Here is a 19,842-nt window from a genome sequence, read left to right as displayed (position 1 = left end):
AGGAAGGCTGCGACTCGAGTAAATTTAATTATTCATTAGATGACTGCCGTTATACGTTGGCGAAGGTATCAAATGTTTGATATTAGCAATACTACCACGCGCCTTCATTCACGTGTTACCAAACGTCGAAAGAGACCCGATAAGCACCTTGAGAAGACAAGGGACAAACGAAGCGAAAGCAGCAATCCAAAACTATACAGTTATTAATCACTCCAAAAGTTACAGTCTTCCTCTAGACTTACAAAGTGTCTCCCTTGGTGGGATAAACTCAACTGTATGGGGCATGATAGTTGGATTCCCCTACGGGAAGTATTTATATTGCATACTCAAACTGCAAAACAGGTAAATCCCGTTTGCCCGGCCCCACCTTCCGGTACGTTTTGAGATGTCTTCATGTCCGTACCAATCTGTACGTTTTGAGGCGTCCTCGTGTCCGTACCAATCTGTACGTTTTGATACGTCCTCGTGTCCGTACCAATCTGTACGTTTTGAGGCGTCCTCGTGTCCGTACCAATCTGTACGTTTTGAGATGTCGTCGTGTCCGTTACAATCTGTACGTTTTGAGGCGTCTTCATGTCCGTACCAATCTGTACGTTTTGAGACGTCTTCATGTCCGTACCAATCTGTACGTTTTGAGACGTCTTCATGTCCGTACCAATCTGTACGTTTTGAGACGTCTTCGTGTCCGTACCAATCTGTACGTTTTGAGACGTCCTCGTGTCCGTACCAATCTGTACGTTTTGAGGCGTCCTCGTGTCCGTACCAATCTGTACGTTTTGATCCGTCCTCGTGTCTGTACCAATCTGTACGTTTTGATACGTCCTCGTGTCCGTACCAATCTGTACGTTTTGATACGTCCTCGTGTCCGTACCAATCTGTACGTTTGGAGACGTCTTCATGTCCGTACCAATCTGAACGTTTTGATACGTCCTCGTGTCCGTACCAATCTGTACGTTTTGATACGTCCTCGTGTCCGTACCAATCTGTACGTTTTGAGACGTCTTCATGTCCGTACCAATCTGAACGTTTTGATACGTCCTCGTGTCCGTACCGATTATTACGTTTTCATTGGACGCGGCACTGTCTGGATCAACGGGTTTGACCGCATAAGGGAAAGTTAGTTGATGTAAATGAAATGTATTATCACACTTGTATCATGTCCTTTAAGAATATAACAGAATTGTTCACCGATTTTTGTGCATTGCGAAACATACCACAAGGTTTATTCGTTGATATCTCAGAATGCTGTCAAAATTTGCTTTGTCAGTGTCTCGTCAGAACTTACCACCTGTGATGACCAAATGTCGGATGTATGGTAGCCAATTGTACCCATACATTCCAACATGTCAAATTTCAAATTTTCTAAAGATGATAGTTTTTACCGAAACCAAATAAGTGTGTTCGCTTATTTGCATATCACCTTAATGTAATGACCTCACGCTAACCCCCTACATGTCTAGGCCTACATGTTGAACACAACAAATACGATAGTCTACAATTATCAGTTCCAGTACTTTCTCTGACTGTTTTACGCACCCCAATGGCGTAACAGTTTTAACGCACAAAAGTTGTAACAATTTTACGCACAAACGTTGTCACACTTTTTACGGACGAGGGTTGTAACAGTTTGAACGCACAAAAGGTTTTAACAGTTTTAACGCCCTAATGGATGTAGTAATTTTGACGCATAACAATTTTAATGCACATAGGGTGTGATAGTGTATTGAAAAACAGTTACAGTTTATATTGTTACATCATAGGTACATTACATAAATATAGTTCAAGTATAATAGTTTCAGTATATACAATTACAGTTCATGAAATTACGGTACATAAACTTGCAGTATATTTAGTTACATTATATACAGTTCATATAGTTTCAGTACGTTTAATTATAGCACTTAGTTACAGTACATAATCAAAGTTACAGTTCATATCGTTACAGTACATAATCAAAGTTACAGTTCATATCGTTACAGTACATAATCAAAGTTACAGTTCATATCGTAACAGTACATAATTAAAGTTACAGTTCATATCGTTACAGTACATAATCAAAGTTACAGTTCATATCGTTACAGTACATAATCAAAGTTACAGTTCATATCGTTACAGTACATAATCAAAGTTACAGTTCATATCGTAACAGTACATAATCAAAGTTACAGTTCATATCGTTACAGTACATAATTAAAGTTACAGTTCATATCGTTACAGTACATATTAATCAAAGTTACAGTTCATATCGTTACAGTACATAATTAAAGTTACAGTTCATATCGTTACAGTACATAATCAAAGTTACAGTTCATATCGTTACAGTACATAATTAAAGTTAAAGTTCATATAACTTCAGTACATAATTAAAGTTAAAGTTCATATAACTTCAGTACATAATTAAAGTTAAAGTTCATATCGTTACAGTACATAATCAAAGTTAAAGTTCATATAACTTCAGTACATAATCAAAGTTAAAGTTCATATGGTTACAGCAGTTAAAGTTACAGTTCATATTTGGTCTTCAGCAACTCATGCTTGTCGTAAGAGGCGACTAATGGGATCGGTTGGTCAGACTTGCTGACTTGGCTGATGTCATCGTATCCTAATTGCGTAGGTCGATGTTCATGGTGTAAGTCACTGGATTGTCTGGTCAAGACTCGATTATTTCTAGACCACCGACACATAACTGGAATATTGCTGAGTGCGGCGTTAAACAACAAATATAATCATATAGTTACAGTTCATATAGTTACAGTAAAAATAAAATTTCCAGTACATAATTAAAGTGTCCCAATCCATCAGTTCCAACAAGTACAAGCGGGCTCTCTTACATTGCGTGTATAAAATCCAAATGACCGCGACACTGAATACCGTTACCGTTACCGTTACCGTTATGGTTTGTGTACAGGTGACCATAGCTCGTTAAATCCACGGGGAAGTCAACAGCAAGACAATAGAGAATTCATCTGTCCTCAAATCCACGGTATAATGTTTCCTAATGTTTACCAAAGCTAATTTCATAGAACCCTGCACATACACGTCAAAGTCTGAACATTCATTGAGCTGAGCTCATCAAGAAAGACAGCTGATTCTCAACATTTTGTGAAAAGCCAATTGAATGACGTTTTTGTTTGGAAACACGTCTTGGCGTTTGTATCCAACTGACAAAGAATGAGCTGCCTAAACATTTGATGGGATTTCCAAAGATTTAAGTTCATCCTCGCAGCCTTGGTAGTCTCCCCCGATAGCTTCTGTTATCATATGATGCTTGTTTAGATTCTAGTTTTAGAGATTATGTCAACAAAACTATTGGCCCGCTAAGTCATTGCTTTCCGAGTTTTAACGTTCGGTCGTATGTCCCGGCCGCTTGTAGCGTCTGATTTACCTCTAAGTATTGCGTCAATATTTAACGCTAAGTTCGAATCAACACAACATGTTTGTCAGCAAACCTTTTTCTTAAGCTAGCGCCGTCTTGCGTGTTTGCTAAGAGGCGTGAAGGGAAGACGTCTAAACACCAGGACAGGCGTTTTTAGACGTCGAGCATTAGACCTGCCTTCATAATTACGCGCGCTTCGGTCGCGCGATTTGCGAGATGGCAGTCACTCTTTAGTTTCAAAGGTGTTGATGGCAAGGTTGAACGCGGGCAAATTCACGCCGACGTCGTTGGCTGTGGTCATCACCAAAAGGTTGCTGGCAAGGCAACAAAACACAAACCTTGTTTCTTATACAATGCTATGGTTGAAAATATTTCTTCCCGTTTGAAGACATTTGAAATATTTATGCATTGTTTGTTTCAGTTGGTGGAAATTATTAAGCGTAATGCTATCATTGTTATCCTCTTCGTTGTGGTAGTTGTACTTGTCATGTTAAGCTCACGGGTATGTTTCAGACACCCCTTGAACTTATATATGTAGAAACACACACCCGTAACGCGACTTTCTTACAAGTTTACACTTCAACACGGGCACCTTGACGAAGACCAAATAATGACAGAAGTTTGGGTAGGATAGTGGTTAAAGCGTTCGCTCGTCACGCAAAGCCCGGCTCGATTCCCGACATGGGTACAATGTGTGAAGATCATTCTTGACGTCCCTGTTCATGGAATATTGCAACAACAAAATCAGTCTCTCACACATTTACATGGTAACCTTGTACAATGTTCAGACAACAAGAGTACGGAGTTGTTTTCCTTAGGACCAGCTGATCATGTTTTCGAATTCTAAATTCGTCTTTTCGTTTGCCATCAACAATCCCACACTCGCCGGTTTCACTAAGGTAGTAACCATTTAGGAACGGCATCCTTAGGGTATCCTCCAGCACTGAGCTGATAACTGGAATACTATTCAATACCCCGTTAACTATAAAACGTCAACGCCAGGAAGAACCAGCCTCGATTATATGCCGAAACAGATTCCATTTGGGCACAGAAGGCAAATTATGGGGTAAATCATATGAATGGATCACTCAAAATCAGTGCAGACACCATCTTCCCGAGGCAAGTGAGTCAACTGACTTTAAAAGACCAGTTTCCACCCTTGCCGACTATGCTGGAATTCCTGAGCTTGACCGTAACGCAAACAGTGGATGTTACGAGTTATGTCCCTTAAATGCCTCTCCTATGGACAAATCAGATTCCACCTCTCCTATTACATGCAATTGCTTCAAACAAAACGGCGGCGCCCAGTCAAGACGATCTGATCGATAATCAAGATCTATATATTGTGATAAAACGGGTCTTACATCGCGAAGTGCATCAAATCACGCGAGCACCTTGATTAAAAACATGAAAAGATTTATAAAATATCCGTTGACAACGAGTAAGCGGTGCACATGCTTTGCAAAGCCTGCAATCGACCGAAATCTGCATGACAATTTACGAACCGGATTTCGATTTCGATGCGCGATTTTGATTGGACAATGCATAAACTCGTTAGTCCAGCCAAAATGTAATTCCATAATACCAGCCTAGTTCGGCAAGGGAGGAATCTGGACTTTTGTACACTTGCCTCTGGAAGATGTGCAGACACCAGGTGTTCGCGAAAGAAGTAAGCATATCCTGGCCTACCGGTAGCACCCGGCACTCATACAATGTGCATAAAATGTAAGCTTATATTTGTTGCCTGACGCCGCACAAACACAACCCTCACAAACACTTAAAATATCGCGTCATCTACACCAACGACATCGATTTAAAACGACGCAATGGAACATTACAGACTGGCCCTGGATTTAAAACATTTTGTCTGTTTGTTAATACCATACTTCAAATGGCGACGAGAGAGAAAACGGGTTTGGAAAGATGGTGTTAATAAGTCTACTTTGTAAAGGTTATTTTTTCGGCTGAATAAGACGTTTGAATCTACACTAACGTGTCGCTACAATAATAATAAATACAGCTTGATTCTATTGTCACCAGCTTCATATTAACCTCTAAATGTCTCTCAGATATATTATCTTACTAACCTTCTGAAGAAAAGGTGAAATCATGTTCACGCAACTAACCTGGGTAATTACTCGGTATTTGTCACAGAGTTAAACAACCTACGGAGTTATTAATATTGTTAATTATATGACTGGCATATACTCTTGGTAGGCTTATATCCTCAAGCGAGACTTTCGCCCATACGTCTCCATTACCCTCTCATGACAGAAGTCCATATGCAAGGTCGGTGTCATTATGATACTAGGAATACGACTGAGCTTCATCACGAGTGGAAGAATTTATTTTCATCGTATTAGATCTTGTCGTTTGATATGGTTTTGTACGCTGTGGTACCTTATTAAGTGCTGTCTACATCTGTAAATGTCACAAACACACAAAAAAGCAAATATAGATTTACTACATCTCATCAATACTTAATGTATCGTTGGTTCCATACAACGCTGGGGATATAGATGTCTAAGGGTGCAGAGTTGTGTGCCTTGGCTAAGCTAAGATCCGTTGATCGCGTGTGAGAATCCATGATTATGATCTGTCAGTAGGACTTTACCTGTGTCTCCCATCAAGTCGGCTAACGTTTAAGACGTGACATAACTCAAATATTGGTAAAAATGTGCCACTACGTCTAAACTGTATTAATCAATGTGTCACTACGTCTAAACTGTATTAATCAGTGTGTCACTACGTCTAAACTGTATTCCTCAATGTGTTACTACGTATAAACTGTATTAATCAATGTGCCAATGCGTCTAATCGTATTAATCAATGTGTCACTACGTCTAAACTGTTTTAATCAATGTGCCACTACGTCTAGCTATATTCCTCGATGTGCCACTACGTATAAACTGTATTAATCAATGTGCCACTACGTCTAAACTGTATTAATCAATGTGCCACTGCGTCTAATCGTATTAATCAATGTGTCACTACGTCTAAACTGTATTAATCAATGTGCCACTACGTCTAAACTCTATTAATCAATGTGCCACTACGTCTAGCTATATTCCTCGATGTGCCACTACGTCTAAACTGTATTCCTCAATGTGCCTCTACGTCTAAACTGTATTAATCAATGTGGTACTACGTCTAAACTGTATTAATCAATGTGTCACTACGTCTAAACTGTATTCCTCAATGTGCCACTACGTCTAAACCGTATTCATCAATGTGTCACTACGTCTAAACTGTATTCCTCAATGTGCCACTACGTCTAAACTGTATTCCTCAATGTGTCACTACGTTTAAACTGTATTCCTTCATGTGCCACAACGTCTAAGCTATAGTCCTCAATGTGCCACAACGTTTACACTGTATTTCGTGACTATATCTAGACCATATCCATTGTCAACGTCAATTTCTACTTCAACTTTCGAGTAATCTGAAGATTAATATAGGTTAAGAGCATTAGGTCGTGTTGTTCTCCACTCAGAATAAATTATGACTTCAGAATCCCCGGACACCAATCCCCCAATACATCATAAATATCAGATAATTTCCTCTCTTTATATAAAAACATATCACTCACACATATCACAATTCACTCAAGGGCGCCACCACCTTTGTAATGCCCTATTTTTAGTACAAGTGCATGCTTATCCAGACCAGCTTCAGATAGAACTTCAACAGGTCATCAATATGAACCACCTACAAGGGCACTGTTATACTTCTTACCTGCCTAGCAATAAAATTGCTTGACTTTGTGTTGTGTCAACAAAATAGTTTATGTAAACATGTTTACAGCTCTTCAACACCTGACGGCATGTTATCGCAAGTCAAGAGCCATAAAACATCTAATTCCGAAGTCAGTGTTTGCGCATGTACTTGAAATGCTATCATGCTATTGTTCCTAGAGTCTATAAATTCGTGGGAGTCTTCAAACACTTTGCCTCCTGTAGCCTATCGGGTGCTGGGTAAGCTTGTCAAGTGCGTGGCCTGGTTGTTGGGGGATAAGGGCACTGGAGACACATGAGAGTTAAACATTGACCTCATATTTCGGCATTTGCTCGTGAAAGGACGCAGAAATGGGAAGATTGGTTTTATTATCGAATCACAATGAGTATAACTTGGGATTGGATGATCACGTGAACACGGCGGTTGACCTGGGTTGACTGTGAATGACAGTAAGGATTGTTGCTCATACTATCAACCACTAGCTTGTCTTGCCAAGATTAGACTATGTGCATGCTCCTGTGATAAGCCTAATAATTAACTGACATTCACCAACTTAAGGTTATTAAGCCGCCAAATTTGAGTGGGGAAGAGTTGGGGGGGGACAACTCCACACGCGAGTTATCTCCCTTTATCAGGCTGCGACTAATTGATATATATCATCTAATAAAATGGCGGACAGCCAAACATGAGTAGGAAAGAGTGGATCGCACGGCTTGTGGGGATTTATTGAAACTTCACAGCAGGTGCAAAGAAGAATTTATTACCTGGAAAGGTTTAAGATTGTGTGGATGTGTTTCACTTGTCTCTATCATAACACACTAGAGGCCATTCCTGTTGGTAATGGCTCCATAAATGTGTGCTGTGTAATTGACAACCTAAACTTGTAGAGCCTGTGTCAATGTTGACACAGGACAGTATTGCCTTTGAGGTATTTGCACACAGGTAAACACAGACTGGTTTACAATCGGAAGCAAGGACAACCAAGCCAACACAAGCCGAGATAAAAATGTCCGATTGAACGTCACAGCGTTGCTTCTCTCCTGCCTCCGATATTTGTATTACTGCGCTGGTTGAAGGCAAGACCGCCAGCTCATAGAAACCTTTTATGTAAACAAGGGGTTTAAATAAATTACTTATGTGAAAAGCGTGAGTCTGGACGCGGGGTGAAGTGTTTCGTTTCGGTGTGTGTATAGGAAGGCATTAGTGCTATCTAACGGTTCGCAGATACTGGATTATAGAGGCACAGAGGTAAATGCGAGAGGTATTTTCAGTCACCGGGAAGGTGTATAAATAAATAGAGTACATACTGGCCGAGTCGCAAGGTTCTAATTTATGGCAATTTTTTTAAATGGTTGACCTGGATTGTTTGATCAATGTTTAATGTCATTGATGAGTGAGTATGCTTTTACGCCGCTTTTAGCAATATTCCAACAATAACACATCAGGGGATACCATATATGGGCTTCACACATTGTACTTTGGGGAGTAGAACTTTGGCTTTCGGCCTGGGGAACAAACCATTGAACCACTTTAATTCCCAACCGCCCCGTTATTGATGAATGAAGCTAGTTTCTGTGCTCTGATCATACTTATCCCCAATATATTCTTTATGATCATAATCATCATCATCATCGTCGTCTTCATAATCTTCATCATCATCGTCGTCGTCGTCGTCATCATCATCATCATCATCATCATCATCATCACCATCATCATCATGTTCATAATCATCGTCGTCGCCATCGTCATTGTCATCGTCATCATCGTCATCATCGTCGTCATCGTCGTCATCATCATCATCATCATCATCATCATCATCATCATCAGTGTGACCATAGGATTCAGAGAGAGATTTATCCCATATGATACACGGGGCAGAGACGAGATAAAGAGGATTGGGTTGTCATTATGAAAATAGGTACATATATCAATAAACAGATATACGTAATATATATATATATAATGTAACGCCGGGTAGATACACATCCAGATAAATGGGTGGATTGATGTATTTAGATCGATAGCTATATTAGATATGCATCTAAGTGGATAACAGTAAGATACACAGGTAAGTAGATGTGATTGATGCACAGTGATCTGCAGATAGTAACACAATTGCTTGGATACGGATATATATATAGATATACAATGAAATTGATACACGGGTAAATGAGAGGTTATATAGATTGACATATGGCATAATTTACCTTGTCTGGTGTCAAAACACAAGACACGAGTGGAAGCGCGGGTCATGAGAGTAATGCCGACACGCATTGTCAAGGAATGGATAAGTAGTACAGTGTAACTGTATTGAATGAGACACGCTACATCATGTACAGAGCAGTGCTCGTGACCCCAAATCCCAGCAAATGTACTCCACATGCGTTGTTCCCGTATCACTGCTTCACTGATTTCGAGGTATTCACTGCTTAATCAGTGATACGATCACCAGACTGAACCCATATAAAGACATTATCACAAACGGAACAAAGTCAATACACTCAATCGAAATATAAAAAAGTGGGCGTGTAAAATGGGCATGTTCGACGGCCACGCCCACGTCCCTCTTCAGGTGGGCCTCGAGTAGGAACGGTTCCCGAATTGTTGTGTTTACTCTTATCATCTCACCTGGATTTATTTGAGAGGCAATCTGTCACAATAAGATTAATGACCTCAATTTTAGTTTCAAGAGTTTTACTGGCGTACACGGCCATGAAGGCGATACAAAGCATTTCTGCGGGTGATGATATTACCAGGGTCAGTTAGAGTATTGACGGGAGATTTAACAAGTCTGAGTCATACGTTCAGTCTGACGGTTGACAGGAACAAAGTCTTTTATTGACTTCTAGCGTTTCGAGTTTACGATATAAAATTACACCAAACCACGACAAACATACTTATCGTAACTAGACACCACAGTCGGTCGAGTACGCCCATGCAACGAATATCAATACAGTGGATTTTTACTTGTAATGTTAACAGACACGTTATGTCAAATTGCGGATCTAAACGCATGATCTTCTTTTCCGAATTTTGAACCGACGGACCGGATAATGTCAATTTGAATTGTGAACGCATTGATTGATTTTGTTCGAAAGTAATGAAGGTTTTCAAAGGGCTGTTTATGTAATTGACATGACTATTGTACTCAGATTGTCTCTCGACAAATACTTTCTTGTCGTTTCAATCAAATTCAAATATTTGGGCCGTGAGTCATGGTGTATTATAGGGTTGAAGATGATATTATTGAAAATAGTCTTTGGAAATTGTAATTCTGTATACATACCCATGATTAGCACGAGTCAATGGATTAACAACAGAGCCAGTTATTGGGGCGTGCTGCTCGGGGTTCTAGAATGAAAACAAGGTCTGACCAAGTAAATATTTATTTCATAAACACTACATCGGTCTCCGTGCACTGATAATCGAAGGTTTTATTGCGTATTTGTCAGTGTAGAATTTTTTGGAAGTTTCACGTGGAAATGGATAGTGTTTGCTGTTTTGTCATCTTTTCTTATGTAGGATGGTATTTTACGAACTTATAAAACTTATAATGTAAATTAAAGAAATTTGTAAGGCAATTAATGACCACTTAAACAACAAACTGTGGAGTGATGTCACTTGACTTAGAAAGGTTCAAAAGCGTTCACTGGAGTTACCTCCCTTCGCCCATCACACACGCTATTTCGATTCAAACGCTCGAGACCTGTACTAATTATGTGATTGTGCATCGGCTGTCGCTATAAAACCTTGAACAGATGTGTTTAATTGAGTTTGTATATGTTTGAAATGTGTATCATGCCTGAATTGGGGTCTAAATGACCGGGATTGGCCGGTGCCACGTCCATCAATGTACATAAAAAACTGTGACTGTTCCAAATGGTTAATTGTTTTGCGACCCTCCGAATAATGACAATGTATTTTGTTATCATGAAAAGCATCATAACTAGAATATCATAGATATTCTATAAAATTACTCTCCGTCGTTTAATAATCCTCAACTGATCACTACCCCACCCCTACCGACCCCTAACTCCTAATGCCACGCCCCAACCAGACTAAGCAACTTTTGAATTACTCGATGGATCCCTCACACCGGATAAGTCGCCACTCCGTTTGTTTCGAAATATGGATAACGTGAAATATTTCCCATTCTCCAATCGACATCAATTCAACAAATTTTCAGCCAAATCGGGATTAAATTGTCGAAGATGAGAAGGAAATGGAAGGTAGCTGTCGACCATTAGAAAAAAGGAATAGCGATTCAACGGGCTTTGATTAATAGACTGGCAAGGTGAGAAACGAAAATACTGTAATTACACTTTAAAATGTCAAGTTGAATGAGCCTCGCTCTGCGATATCCTTTGGCAGACATGAACACGTTGAAATGTCACCTGTTAATAAGTTGCATCACTTGAAATAGACCAGTCGCTAGTGAAACGATCCCCGCATCTTCAGGTGACCAAGACGGACAGATGTCTAAATATAACAAAGTTCCCGATTCTGTCTGAAACATCTCCTCCCTTGACATGTGATTAAAAGTCTGGCGTCCATTTGTTTATTAACATCCCACATACAACGCTTGCTATCAACACGGAGTTGGCCCTTGATCAAACTAATTCTGTTATCAAAACGTAATTCCCCAAGCGATCATGTGTTTAAATATACTGTTAATTGACACGATACATATTCCCGTGGCTTATCGTGACATTGCTATCTCGTGGCTCGCTATCTTCAGCCTGAAATATCAAGTTAGTATTCTATAATTACACCCGCTTTCCTACGACGCACATAAATGTTTAACTATGAAAGAGATAAAATCACGATCAGGTTACTAGTTAGTCCTCTCACTTTGAGAGGCGTTAAGATGAAGGCGATTCTTTTTCTTCATACTATCCCGTTTGTTGTCCCGCCCGGGTTCGTAACACAACCTTGGCCTGGCAAAGTACGATAGGGAATTAACAAATTAATAGGCAGCGTTTAGCTAGTGTTTCCTCTCTGTCAAGTTCTGATTGTAAAATAACGAAACGAATACATTTAATCAATCTGCGCTTACAGAAGGGTTATTCCACTGATAGAGGCGAGGACGGGATATGGCGGGTAAACAGTCCACACTTCTTAAGATAATCAGAAGGCGCGACCTTTTATCTGATAAAATATTCACACTGTATATCAAGTGGCAGTTTTATAATTGATTTTCTTTTCTGTTGCAAAATGAGATGGGTGTAGATGATGGTCGTCTTTAACGTATAAATATCCGTTTTATCCAACATGGGAATGTAAAAATATCTGCTGTATATAATGATCTAGTATATACATGTTGTATAATGTATTATTTATTCTGATCGATTGCAACGTGTAATCTAAACAGAGGCGCTATCAAATATAGATCGTAGTTGTATCAAAGTAGAGGTTAACATCTTATGTATGAATAAATATTGGTGGTGAGGGTGACATGGGGTTTAACGTCGCGTCCAAGATTATTGCACTTATATAGCGACGTGCATGTACGTGTGTGTGGCTGCTTGTACTAGTCCGGACTGATGCCGATTAGTAGTGCTAGCTCACTGAGATACCATGCCGCAGTTTAACATGAATACCCCACTTAGACACAGTATTCTCACTCCGAGCCGACCAGTCCTTGTTTTAGCCCCTTAATGCCGAGCGCCAGACAGGGTAACAACAAGTACCATCCTTTAACGTCTTTTGGTATGACGCGGTCGGGGATCGAACCCCGAACCTTCCGCTCTCCGGGCGGACGCTCTACCACTAGACCACGGAGGCGGTCTGAATAAATATTACGTCACGTCTCCTACAATCATGTCTATCCAATACAATGGTACGGGGGCACGGGTGGTCCAGTCGTCTAAGGCGCCGCAATTCGCTGTGCAGAGTTGCGTCCCTTGAGCACGCCAGAAACCTATGATTGTGGGTTCGAATCCCGATTTTGTTTCTAGATTTGTCAGCACCATAACCGTGCTCGTGGGTTTTTACCGAAGTGGTAAACGTCTGAGACCTCAATCACATTGGGCTTTCCTCCCACATAAAGCCGACATACAGTGATATAACTGGAATAATCTTAGAAGCGGTGTTAAACCCAACTCACTCACTTAACAATTGTACAATCTAGCTACCTGTGCTTTCAGATTTACAAATACGACTGAGGGGTGGGTTTCAGCGCGAAGTGAAGAGTAGAGGGCATTTTCAAATTTCACGCATCAGTGACAAAATTAATGTCCAATGGCATTAAATTATTTTAACTTAGACCATATTGTTTAATTAGCATACTAAGGTACAACGTTTTGGATAACAACTTCTGGTTTATTCCTTAAGCGACGTTTCGATGTAGATTCTTATGTCGTTCTCAAGAACGAGCTTCTCACCGTCCATTCCAGCTTAATAATGGTGTAAGAGTCTTCACAGAAAAGTCGGTAATACAATATACCAGATTTTATTCATCAAGTTGTACGTTTTCGTATTGGACCATATTTGCTGTGTTTGTTCAGGAGAACAATTTACTTGCCTTAGCATGTGTTTGTGACGGATACCATCGATGGGGCAGTATACGCTCCTCGTTTCGCGAACACCTGGTATCATCGCTATCTCATAATGATTCATAAACACTAGCTTATGATATTGTCGGAATCATACAATGGACTGTTTTTTCGCAAGATTTCTCCTGATTATGGAAATGTTTTTTGTCGCTTTTATTTGCTATGCGCTATATTCAGTGATATTCTTTTCGTGGAAGTCGAGTATTTGGCTGTGTTCTAAGACAGATAGAGGACTCGTGACGTCATTGAATCGGGATAAAAATACAGTTCGCCTCTCCCTTTGTTCTCGCCGCTGTTTGATGCCATCGTCCTCCCTCCACGTCCAATATCCACCTGCTGAATCCCTATCAGTGTAAAACGTTGGAAGGAAACCTCAGTAAACACCCAGCATCCTTAATAGTTCATATCAGCTCTTGTCACAGCAGCAGGGAAATCTCCTCTCGCACATTTACCGACGACTATCGCACCCGATAGTGAGCAAGTTTACAGACAAGCCGTTTTATCAAACTTGCACATTCACTTCATACTGAGTGTATAACTTTAAAAAATGGTGAAAATAACCTACTCTTGTTTTAAAACGATGATCTTTGGCTGGGCGTGTGTTATCCCCAACATCTTAAAAGCATCTCTAAATATTTAGCATAAAGCAAGACCACGTGTTGTGTGTTATTCTTACAGACTGTTCCCACTGTTGACACCCTGCTCAATGGCGTTCTTATCCATATTCGCATGATACGCATGGCCCTGGGCCTAGGCTATCGAAGACTAACATTAAGTCTATGAAACCTTATATTACACATTACCCTTCTCGACTCTAAAATTATTTTTTTTTAAATTTCACTATGCTGATGAATAGAGCTGGCTAGACTTGCTTTTTTTTAATACGTGTCTGTTATTTGTTTTTTTTAATAAAATAAGTATATTGCAGTCATGGGGCAGGACTATGGCTATCGGGAAGCCATGCCCAATCCATGACCTATCTCTGGACATGGATTACGATAATATGTAGTGTCGTGATTTATTTAGCCACACGAGGAATGCGCAATTCAATATGTGAGCTTTAACATGATAACTGCGGTTGTATGATTAATGCTACATAATAGCGTCTTGACTTGAGCCTGTGTAAATGGCATTGGCGGCAAATTGGTGTAAGTCGTGAGGTCATCTCGCGATAATACTCGAGACGAGAGTCCGAGTTTCAAAGGTCAGCGTAGAGTCATGGAGTTTTATTTCTTCTTCTATCTTCAATCAGGCTCTGATGTCTGTGCTATTTTCAATGAATAAATAACCCAAGTACTATAATTTCGCCGTGAATTGGTTATTAACATGAACGGAATATCGTGTTCATGAATTAAATATACTGCCTTATATCATATAGCCTTCGAGAATGCGCGGAGCTCCGTTTGTGCGCGCTGTAGAAGTACGTGAGTGAGTGAGTGAGAGAGAGCGGCGTTCACAAATACAATGGATATCACAAATATGCATCCACTTAACTTATTATCTAAGGGACGGACAAAACATCCATATTTGTTTCATTTGACATTCGGGCTGGTCAAAAAGTTCAAAGCTTAACAAGCTAAACAACATTTGTGAAAGTGTTTTTAATTTTATTTTTCCACATAATCTCCCTTCTTTTCAATACACTTCTCATATCGATAGTGAAGCTTTTCAATTCCAGTCAGTAAGAAGTTTAGGAAACTGGTGGAAATCACTTGGTGCCAGGTCTGGTGAGTATGGAGGGTAAAGAAGCACTTCGAATCCACATTGTAGCACAGCAGCCTTTGCAAGTCGAGAGGTGTGAGAAGAGGCATTGTCATGAAATAGTAGAACTCCTGCAGTCAGAATTCCTCGCCGCTTTCCTTTAATATAATCTACCGCGTCATACCAAAAGACGTTAAAGGATGGTACTTGTTGTTACCCTGTCTGGCGCTCGGCATTAAGGGGCTAAAACAAGGACTGGTCTGCTCGGAGTGAGAATACTGTGTCTGAGTGGGATATTCATGTTAAACTGCGGTATGGTATCTCAGTGAGCTAGCACTGTAAATCGGCATCAGTCCGGACTAGTACAAGCAGCCACACAAACGCACACACGTACATGCACGTCGCTATATAAGTGCAATAATCTTGGACGCAACGTTAAACCCAATTTCACCTCACCTCTTTTGACTTTCTAAGTAATCAACAAGGGTCACACCCTTTGCATCCCAGAATACAATGGCCATAACTTTCTTCATTGATCTTGAAGACTTGAATTTCTTTGGTGCCACAGGATTGGAATGGTGCAATTTCATAGTGGTAGACCTATGTTTAATCACCCGTTACTAATCTCTTTTAGAATTTGTCGAAATCCTTATCAATTAGCTCTAACTTTTCTGGCTGTCACTTATATTCAAACAGCCCCAACAGACCAAATACACTTGCAATAAAGTACTCAAACAATGTACTACATTGACTAGTTAACTTCGTTATGGTATAGTTGAAGGTTAGCCAGGATTAGAACTTTTTGACCAGCCCTCGCAGATGTCTTAGATTTCATATCCATTGTAGGTAATACCTTCTTTGCGCGAGAGAATGTTGTTTAACGCCGCAGTCAGCAATATTCACACTCTATCTATGACGGCTGTCTGTAAATAATCGAGTCTGGACCAGACAATACAGTGATTGACATCTTGAGCATCGACCTAAGCAAGTGGGACAGGATGACCACCCGATCCCGTTAGTGGCCTCTAGCTTATGACAAGCATGGCTTGCTGAAGACCTATTTACGGATCTTCAAGGGTATGTTAATTTGCTAAACGTTTTGCTGCTATGATGCTAGTCGTTCCCTTATTAACAGCCGGGACAGATGTTAGGGCTCAAGTCAGATATACCGCGTATGTGAGGGAACTACAATCTGTTCTTGAGCTGCGGTGCATGCCAGAATTATAATTATTAAACATTTTAGACGACATACTAGGCAAATACCAGAACGTGCAACTGTTTATTCCGGGTACCCGTTATTGACATCTTCGTCCCTGGCCACAATGTGTTCAAAACAAGAATCGACATCGGATAGCAGCATGTAATCCTTGGGGAAAACATGATCCGGAAATGCTAGCAACATGCATGCATTCTGCAAAGATAGCATGCTCATGGTTGGTCTGCACCAAATATCATAGCATTTGCATTGAGGAGCAATTGCGGTATAACTTACTTGTTCCCTTTTTAAACGCAGCGCCTAAAAATAACATTATTAGTGTATATGGAGGAAAAAGCGGGATGCACGTAAGAGTATCGGCTAGATTGAACAATTCCCAGTTGTTCTGTCTGTGTGGCCGCATAGTATTCCGGCTTCATCAACACATGTGTGACGTTGTTGGAACGCCGTCGAGAGATCTCGTTCCCCCTCAAACCCCTCTCCCTCCCTCCTCGTTTGAAGAAAACTGATAGCAGCTTTTGAGTTCATCTAAACATCCAAAGCAGAAACAAGACCGGAGAAGCACGGAGGGTCGCCATGTTTCCAGGAGGAGAGATTGAATGCGTGTATAAACACAGAGGGTCCGGAAGTGAGGTAATTGGTTTGTTTCTGTAGAGCACCCAGCGTTTGCTTCTCTGCCTATGTTTAGCAGTCGTGTCTGAAGTAAATACTACAAACCATCCACGGGAAAGCGGGATTAAAAACTACTTTTATTTTTTTTGAAATCATGGTGGTCTCCAACGGTTCCTGTAATTCGTCTAGCCGAAGTTAGAGTAACTATTTTAGTGTTGATCCACAGAACATGCTGGTTTAATGGATTTCACCTGCTAAAATGTAAGTGGACGCTAATACATTTCTCTGATCTGGCACACGGCTAGCGGACGGTACGTAAACAGGAGGGGCTGGTGCGAAGGCTTACGTATATATCCTTAATGTTTTGTCCTGTTGTGGACCAAAAACGTTGGTTAGGACTTCCGGACCTTGCTTGACTGACGCTGTTGCTACACTGGTATATTTTTGGGGTGAATCATTTTCTAAAGTGGTCTGTTAATTGATTATTTAGGCTAGAACTGTTTATCGATTATTCGTCATGGTCGATATTGTTATTTAGTCGTTTTGGCGGTAGTGTTTTTTCTGTCGTTTTTCATCACGAAGTGTTTAGATAGGGATCCCAGAAAAACACAATAATGATAAAAATTGAAGAAAAAAAATATAATTGTATTCACGTGTAAATAGATTCGTACCATCAGTATGTGTAATTGACAGTCACCAATGGACACGGAACGTTGTTTGCAGGAAGGGGCAGAATACCAAGAAATCCAATCATGATCCTGTAAATATTTGAACTGGTCGATCCATAACAATGGTTGTGCTGTATCGTTAGGTTTGAGGATTTTTTAAAGAAATCTTTTTTACTATGTTTGTTCACAGCGACAAATTTGCTGGACTGGGCACAGATGGGTGGAGGCCGCATTGCAGTCTGGGTACGTGTGTATACAGCCCGGATAAACTGCCGGTGTGTGCACTCGACATTATACTGTGTATCTTAGTCTGTCTTACAGACCCTGATACTAATATATATCAAATACAGCCCATGCAAGTCTATAATGTTCGGCAAGTCTAGATTACTGCAGTATCAGTATTCTGAAAATGAAGAGAGTCACTGGGCTCCCTTTTATTATATTTTTATTAAGATAACTGAACAACTGGTTTTTTGCTGTACGATATGTTCATATCAGAGACTAGATGTTAGTCTATGTGTATCTATATAGAATGATTTCGGAATGGGCAACTTGTGATCGAATAACAAAGACGACTCGTGATTAGTCCCCGCTGGGTATTGAAAGACGGCTTTGCATGCATACGCGGATGAATATGTTTGCGAGCAGGGAGACGCACACTTAACACGTTTATATTCGGAAATTTTATTGGGGATAATTTAAGAAAACGTTTTACAACACTCTGACTAACCCTTTTGGTGATATATTTTCATCGAAAGTACACGATTATGGACGGAAAATCACAAGCTGAATTCCTCCTTTCCAAAGAAATGCGCTTGGCATACAAATGTGGCCATGCTTTGGCCAGAATACTTTTGTAGTCTACGAAATAATTGTTCGAGATCAACATCAGCTTATTTGGAATAGGTCACCAGGCATTTTTCTCAAAAAAGAAGAAAACTGATTTAATCTCGTCAGCAACCAATCCGGCTTAGTTTCGCCAAGGAAGGCAAACTCTTCTTCATTAAACTAATATTGAACAAACAAACAAAATATCACTGTGAGCCTAGAAAAACAATTCTTCCCACTGAATGGTTTAGATGACGCGTGATGAAGAGAAACTTGGATATACAATGTATGGCCTCACACGCAACAATCGAATTCCTATGGTGTCATTTCCAGATCCCGTGACCAATGTACATTATATGTACAAATGATATAGATTTCTCGGAGCATCTTAACAATGGGTCCAAGTTACACAACTGCTGGGACATTTATTTGAAGGATACAAAGCCATGGAATAAAATGAAAACACATCTAGAGAACACACACCTTACCTTTAACCCCGAGGTCAAAGGTTAACAGGAAAACGATTATTTTTCCATGAAGACAATGGTAGGAGGTTGTGTTTATACGACAATGGTCTTCAGTGCGTTAGGCACTGATCTCTGCCAGATGTCGATATGCAGTGGCAGATACTATATACAGATAAATACATGGCCTCCGTTAGAGGCTCAGAGACTCTGCTAAATCACACTTACATGCTTATCAATCTCAATCCAATCACGGGGTTAATATTTATTTTAAATAATTTAAAACAAAAGGAGCAATCAGAGACAACTCCGAGAATCTGGCAGTTGGGAAATTGTCGTGGTCCTGGAGAAGCATGTATTTGTGTATACGTGTACGTCGTCTCATGCTGGAACAATGCCAAAAATCCAGGCCACTACTTTATATATTTTATCGGGCCGTTTGGGTAGCCTAGTGGTTAAAGCGGTAGCCCGTCACGAGGAAGGCCCGGGTTCGATTCCCACATGGGTACAATGTGTGAAGTCAATTTCTGGTGTCCCCGCCATGATACTGCTGGAATATATATTTCAATGAAGAATCGAATCTGGAAAAAGGTCATCATATCTAATCAGTATTAATGATTGAAATTATTATTTCTGGTTGGACCGTGTGTTGATTTCCTTAAAATATATCATAATGTCATTTTTAATC

The 19,842-nt window shown here is 40.2% G+C and overlaps 1 protein-coding gene across 1 annotated transcript; it reads right to left on the bottom strand.

Moving 5' to 3' along the window:
- Positions 1-326: 326 nt before the first annotated feature.
- Positions 327-1,007, bottom strand: LOC139457328 (uncharacterized). The gene has a single exon (XM_071238738.1). It carries the CDS (start codon positions 1,005-1,007, stop codon positions 327-329), a length of 681 nt encoding a protein of 226 aa, XP_071094839.1.
- Between the last annotated feature and the right edge of the window lie 18,835 nt (positions 1,008-19,842).

This window comes from Haliotis cracherodii, unplaced genomic scaffold, assembly GCF_022045235.1.
Source record: "Haliotis cracherodii isolate W230 unplaced genomic scaffold, xgHalCrac1.p SCAF_1, whole genome shotgun sequence".
Lineage (NCBI taxonomy): Eukaryota > Metazoa > Mollusca > Gastropoda > Lepetellida > Haliotidae > Haliotis > Haliotis cracherodii.
Note: the sequence above shows the minus strand (reverse complement) of the source record. Positions and strands in the feature narration are given on the sequence as shown.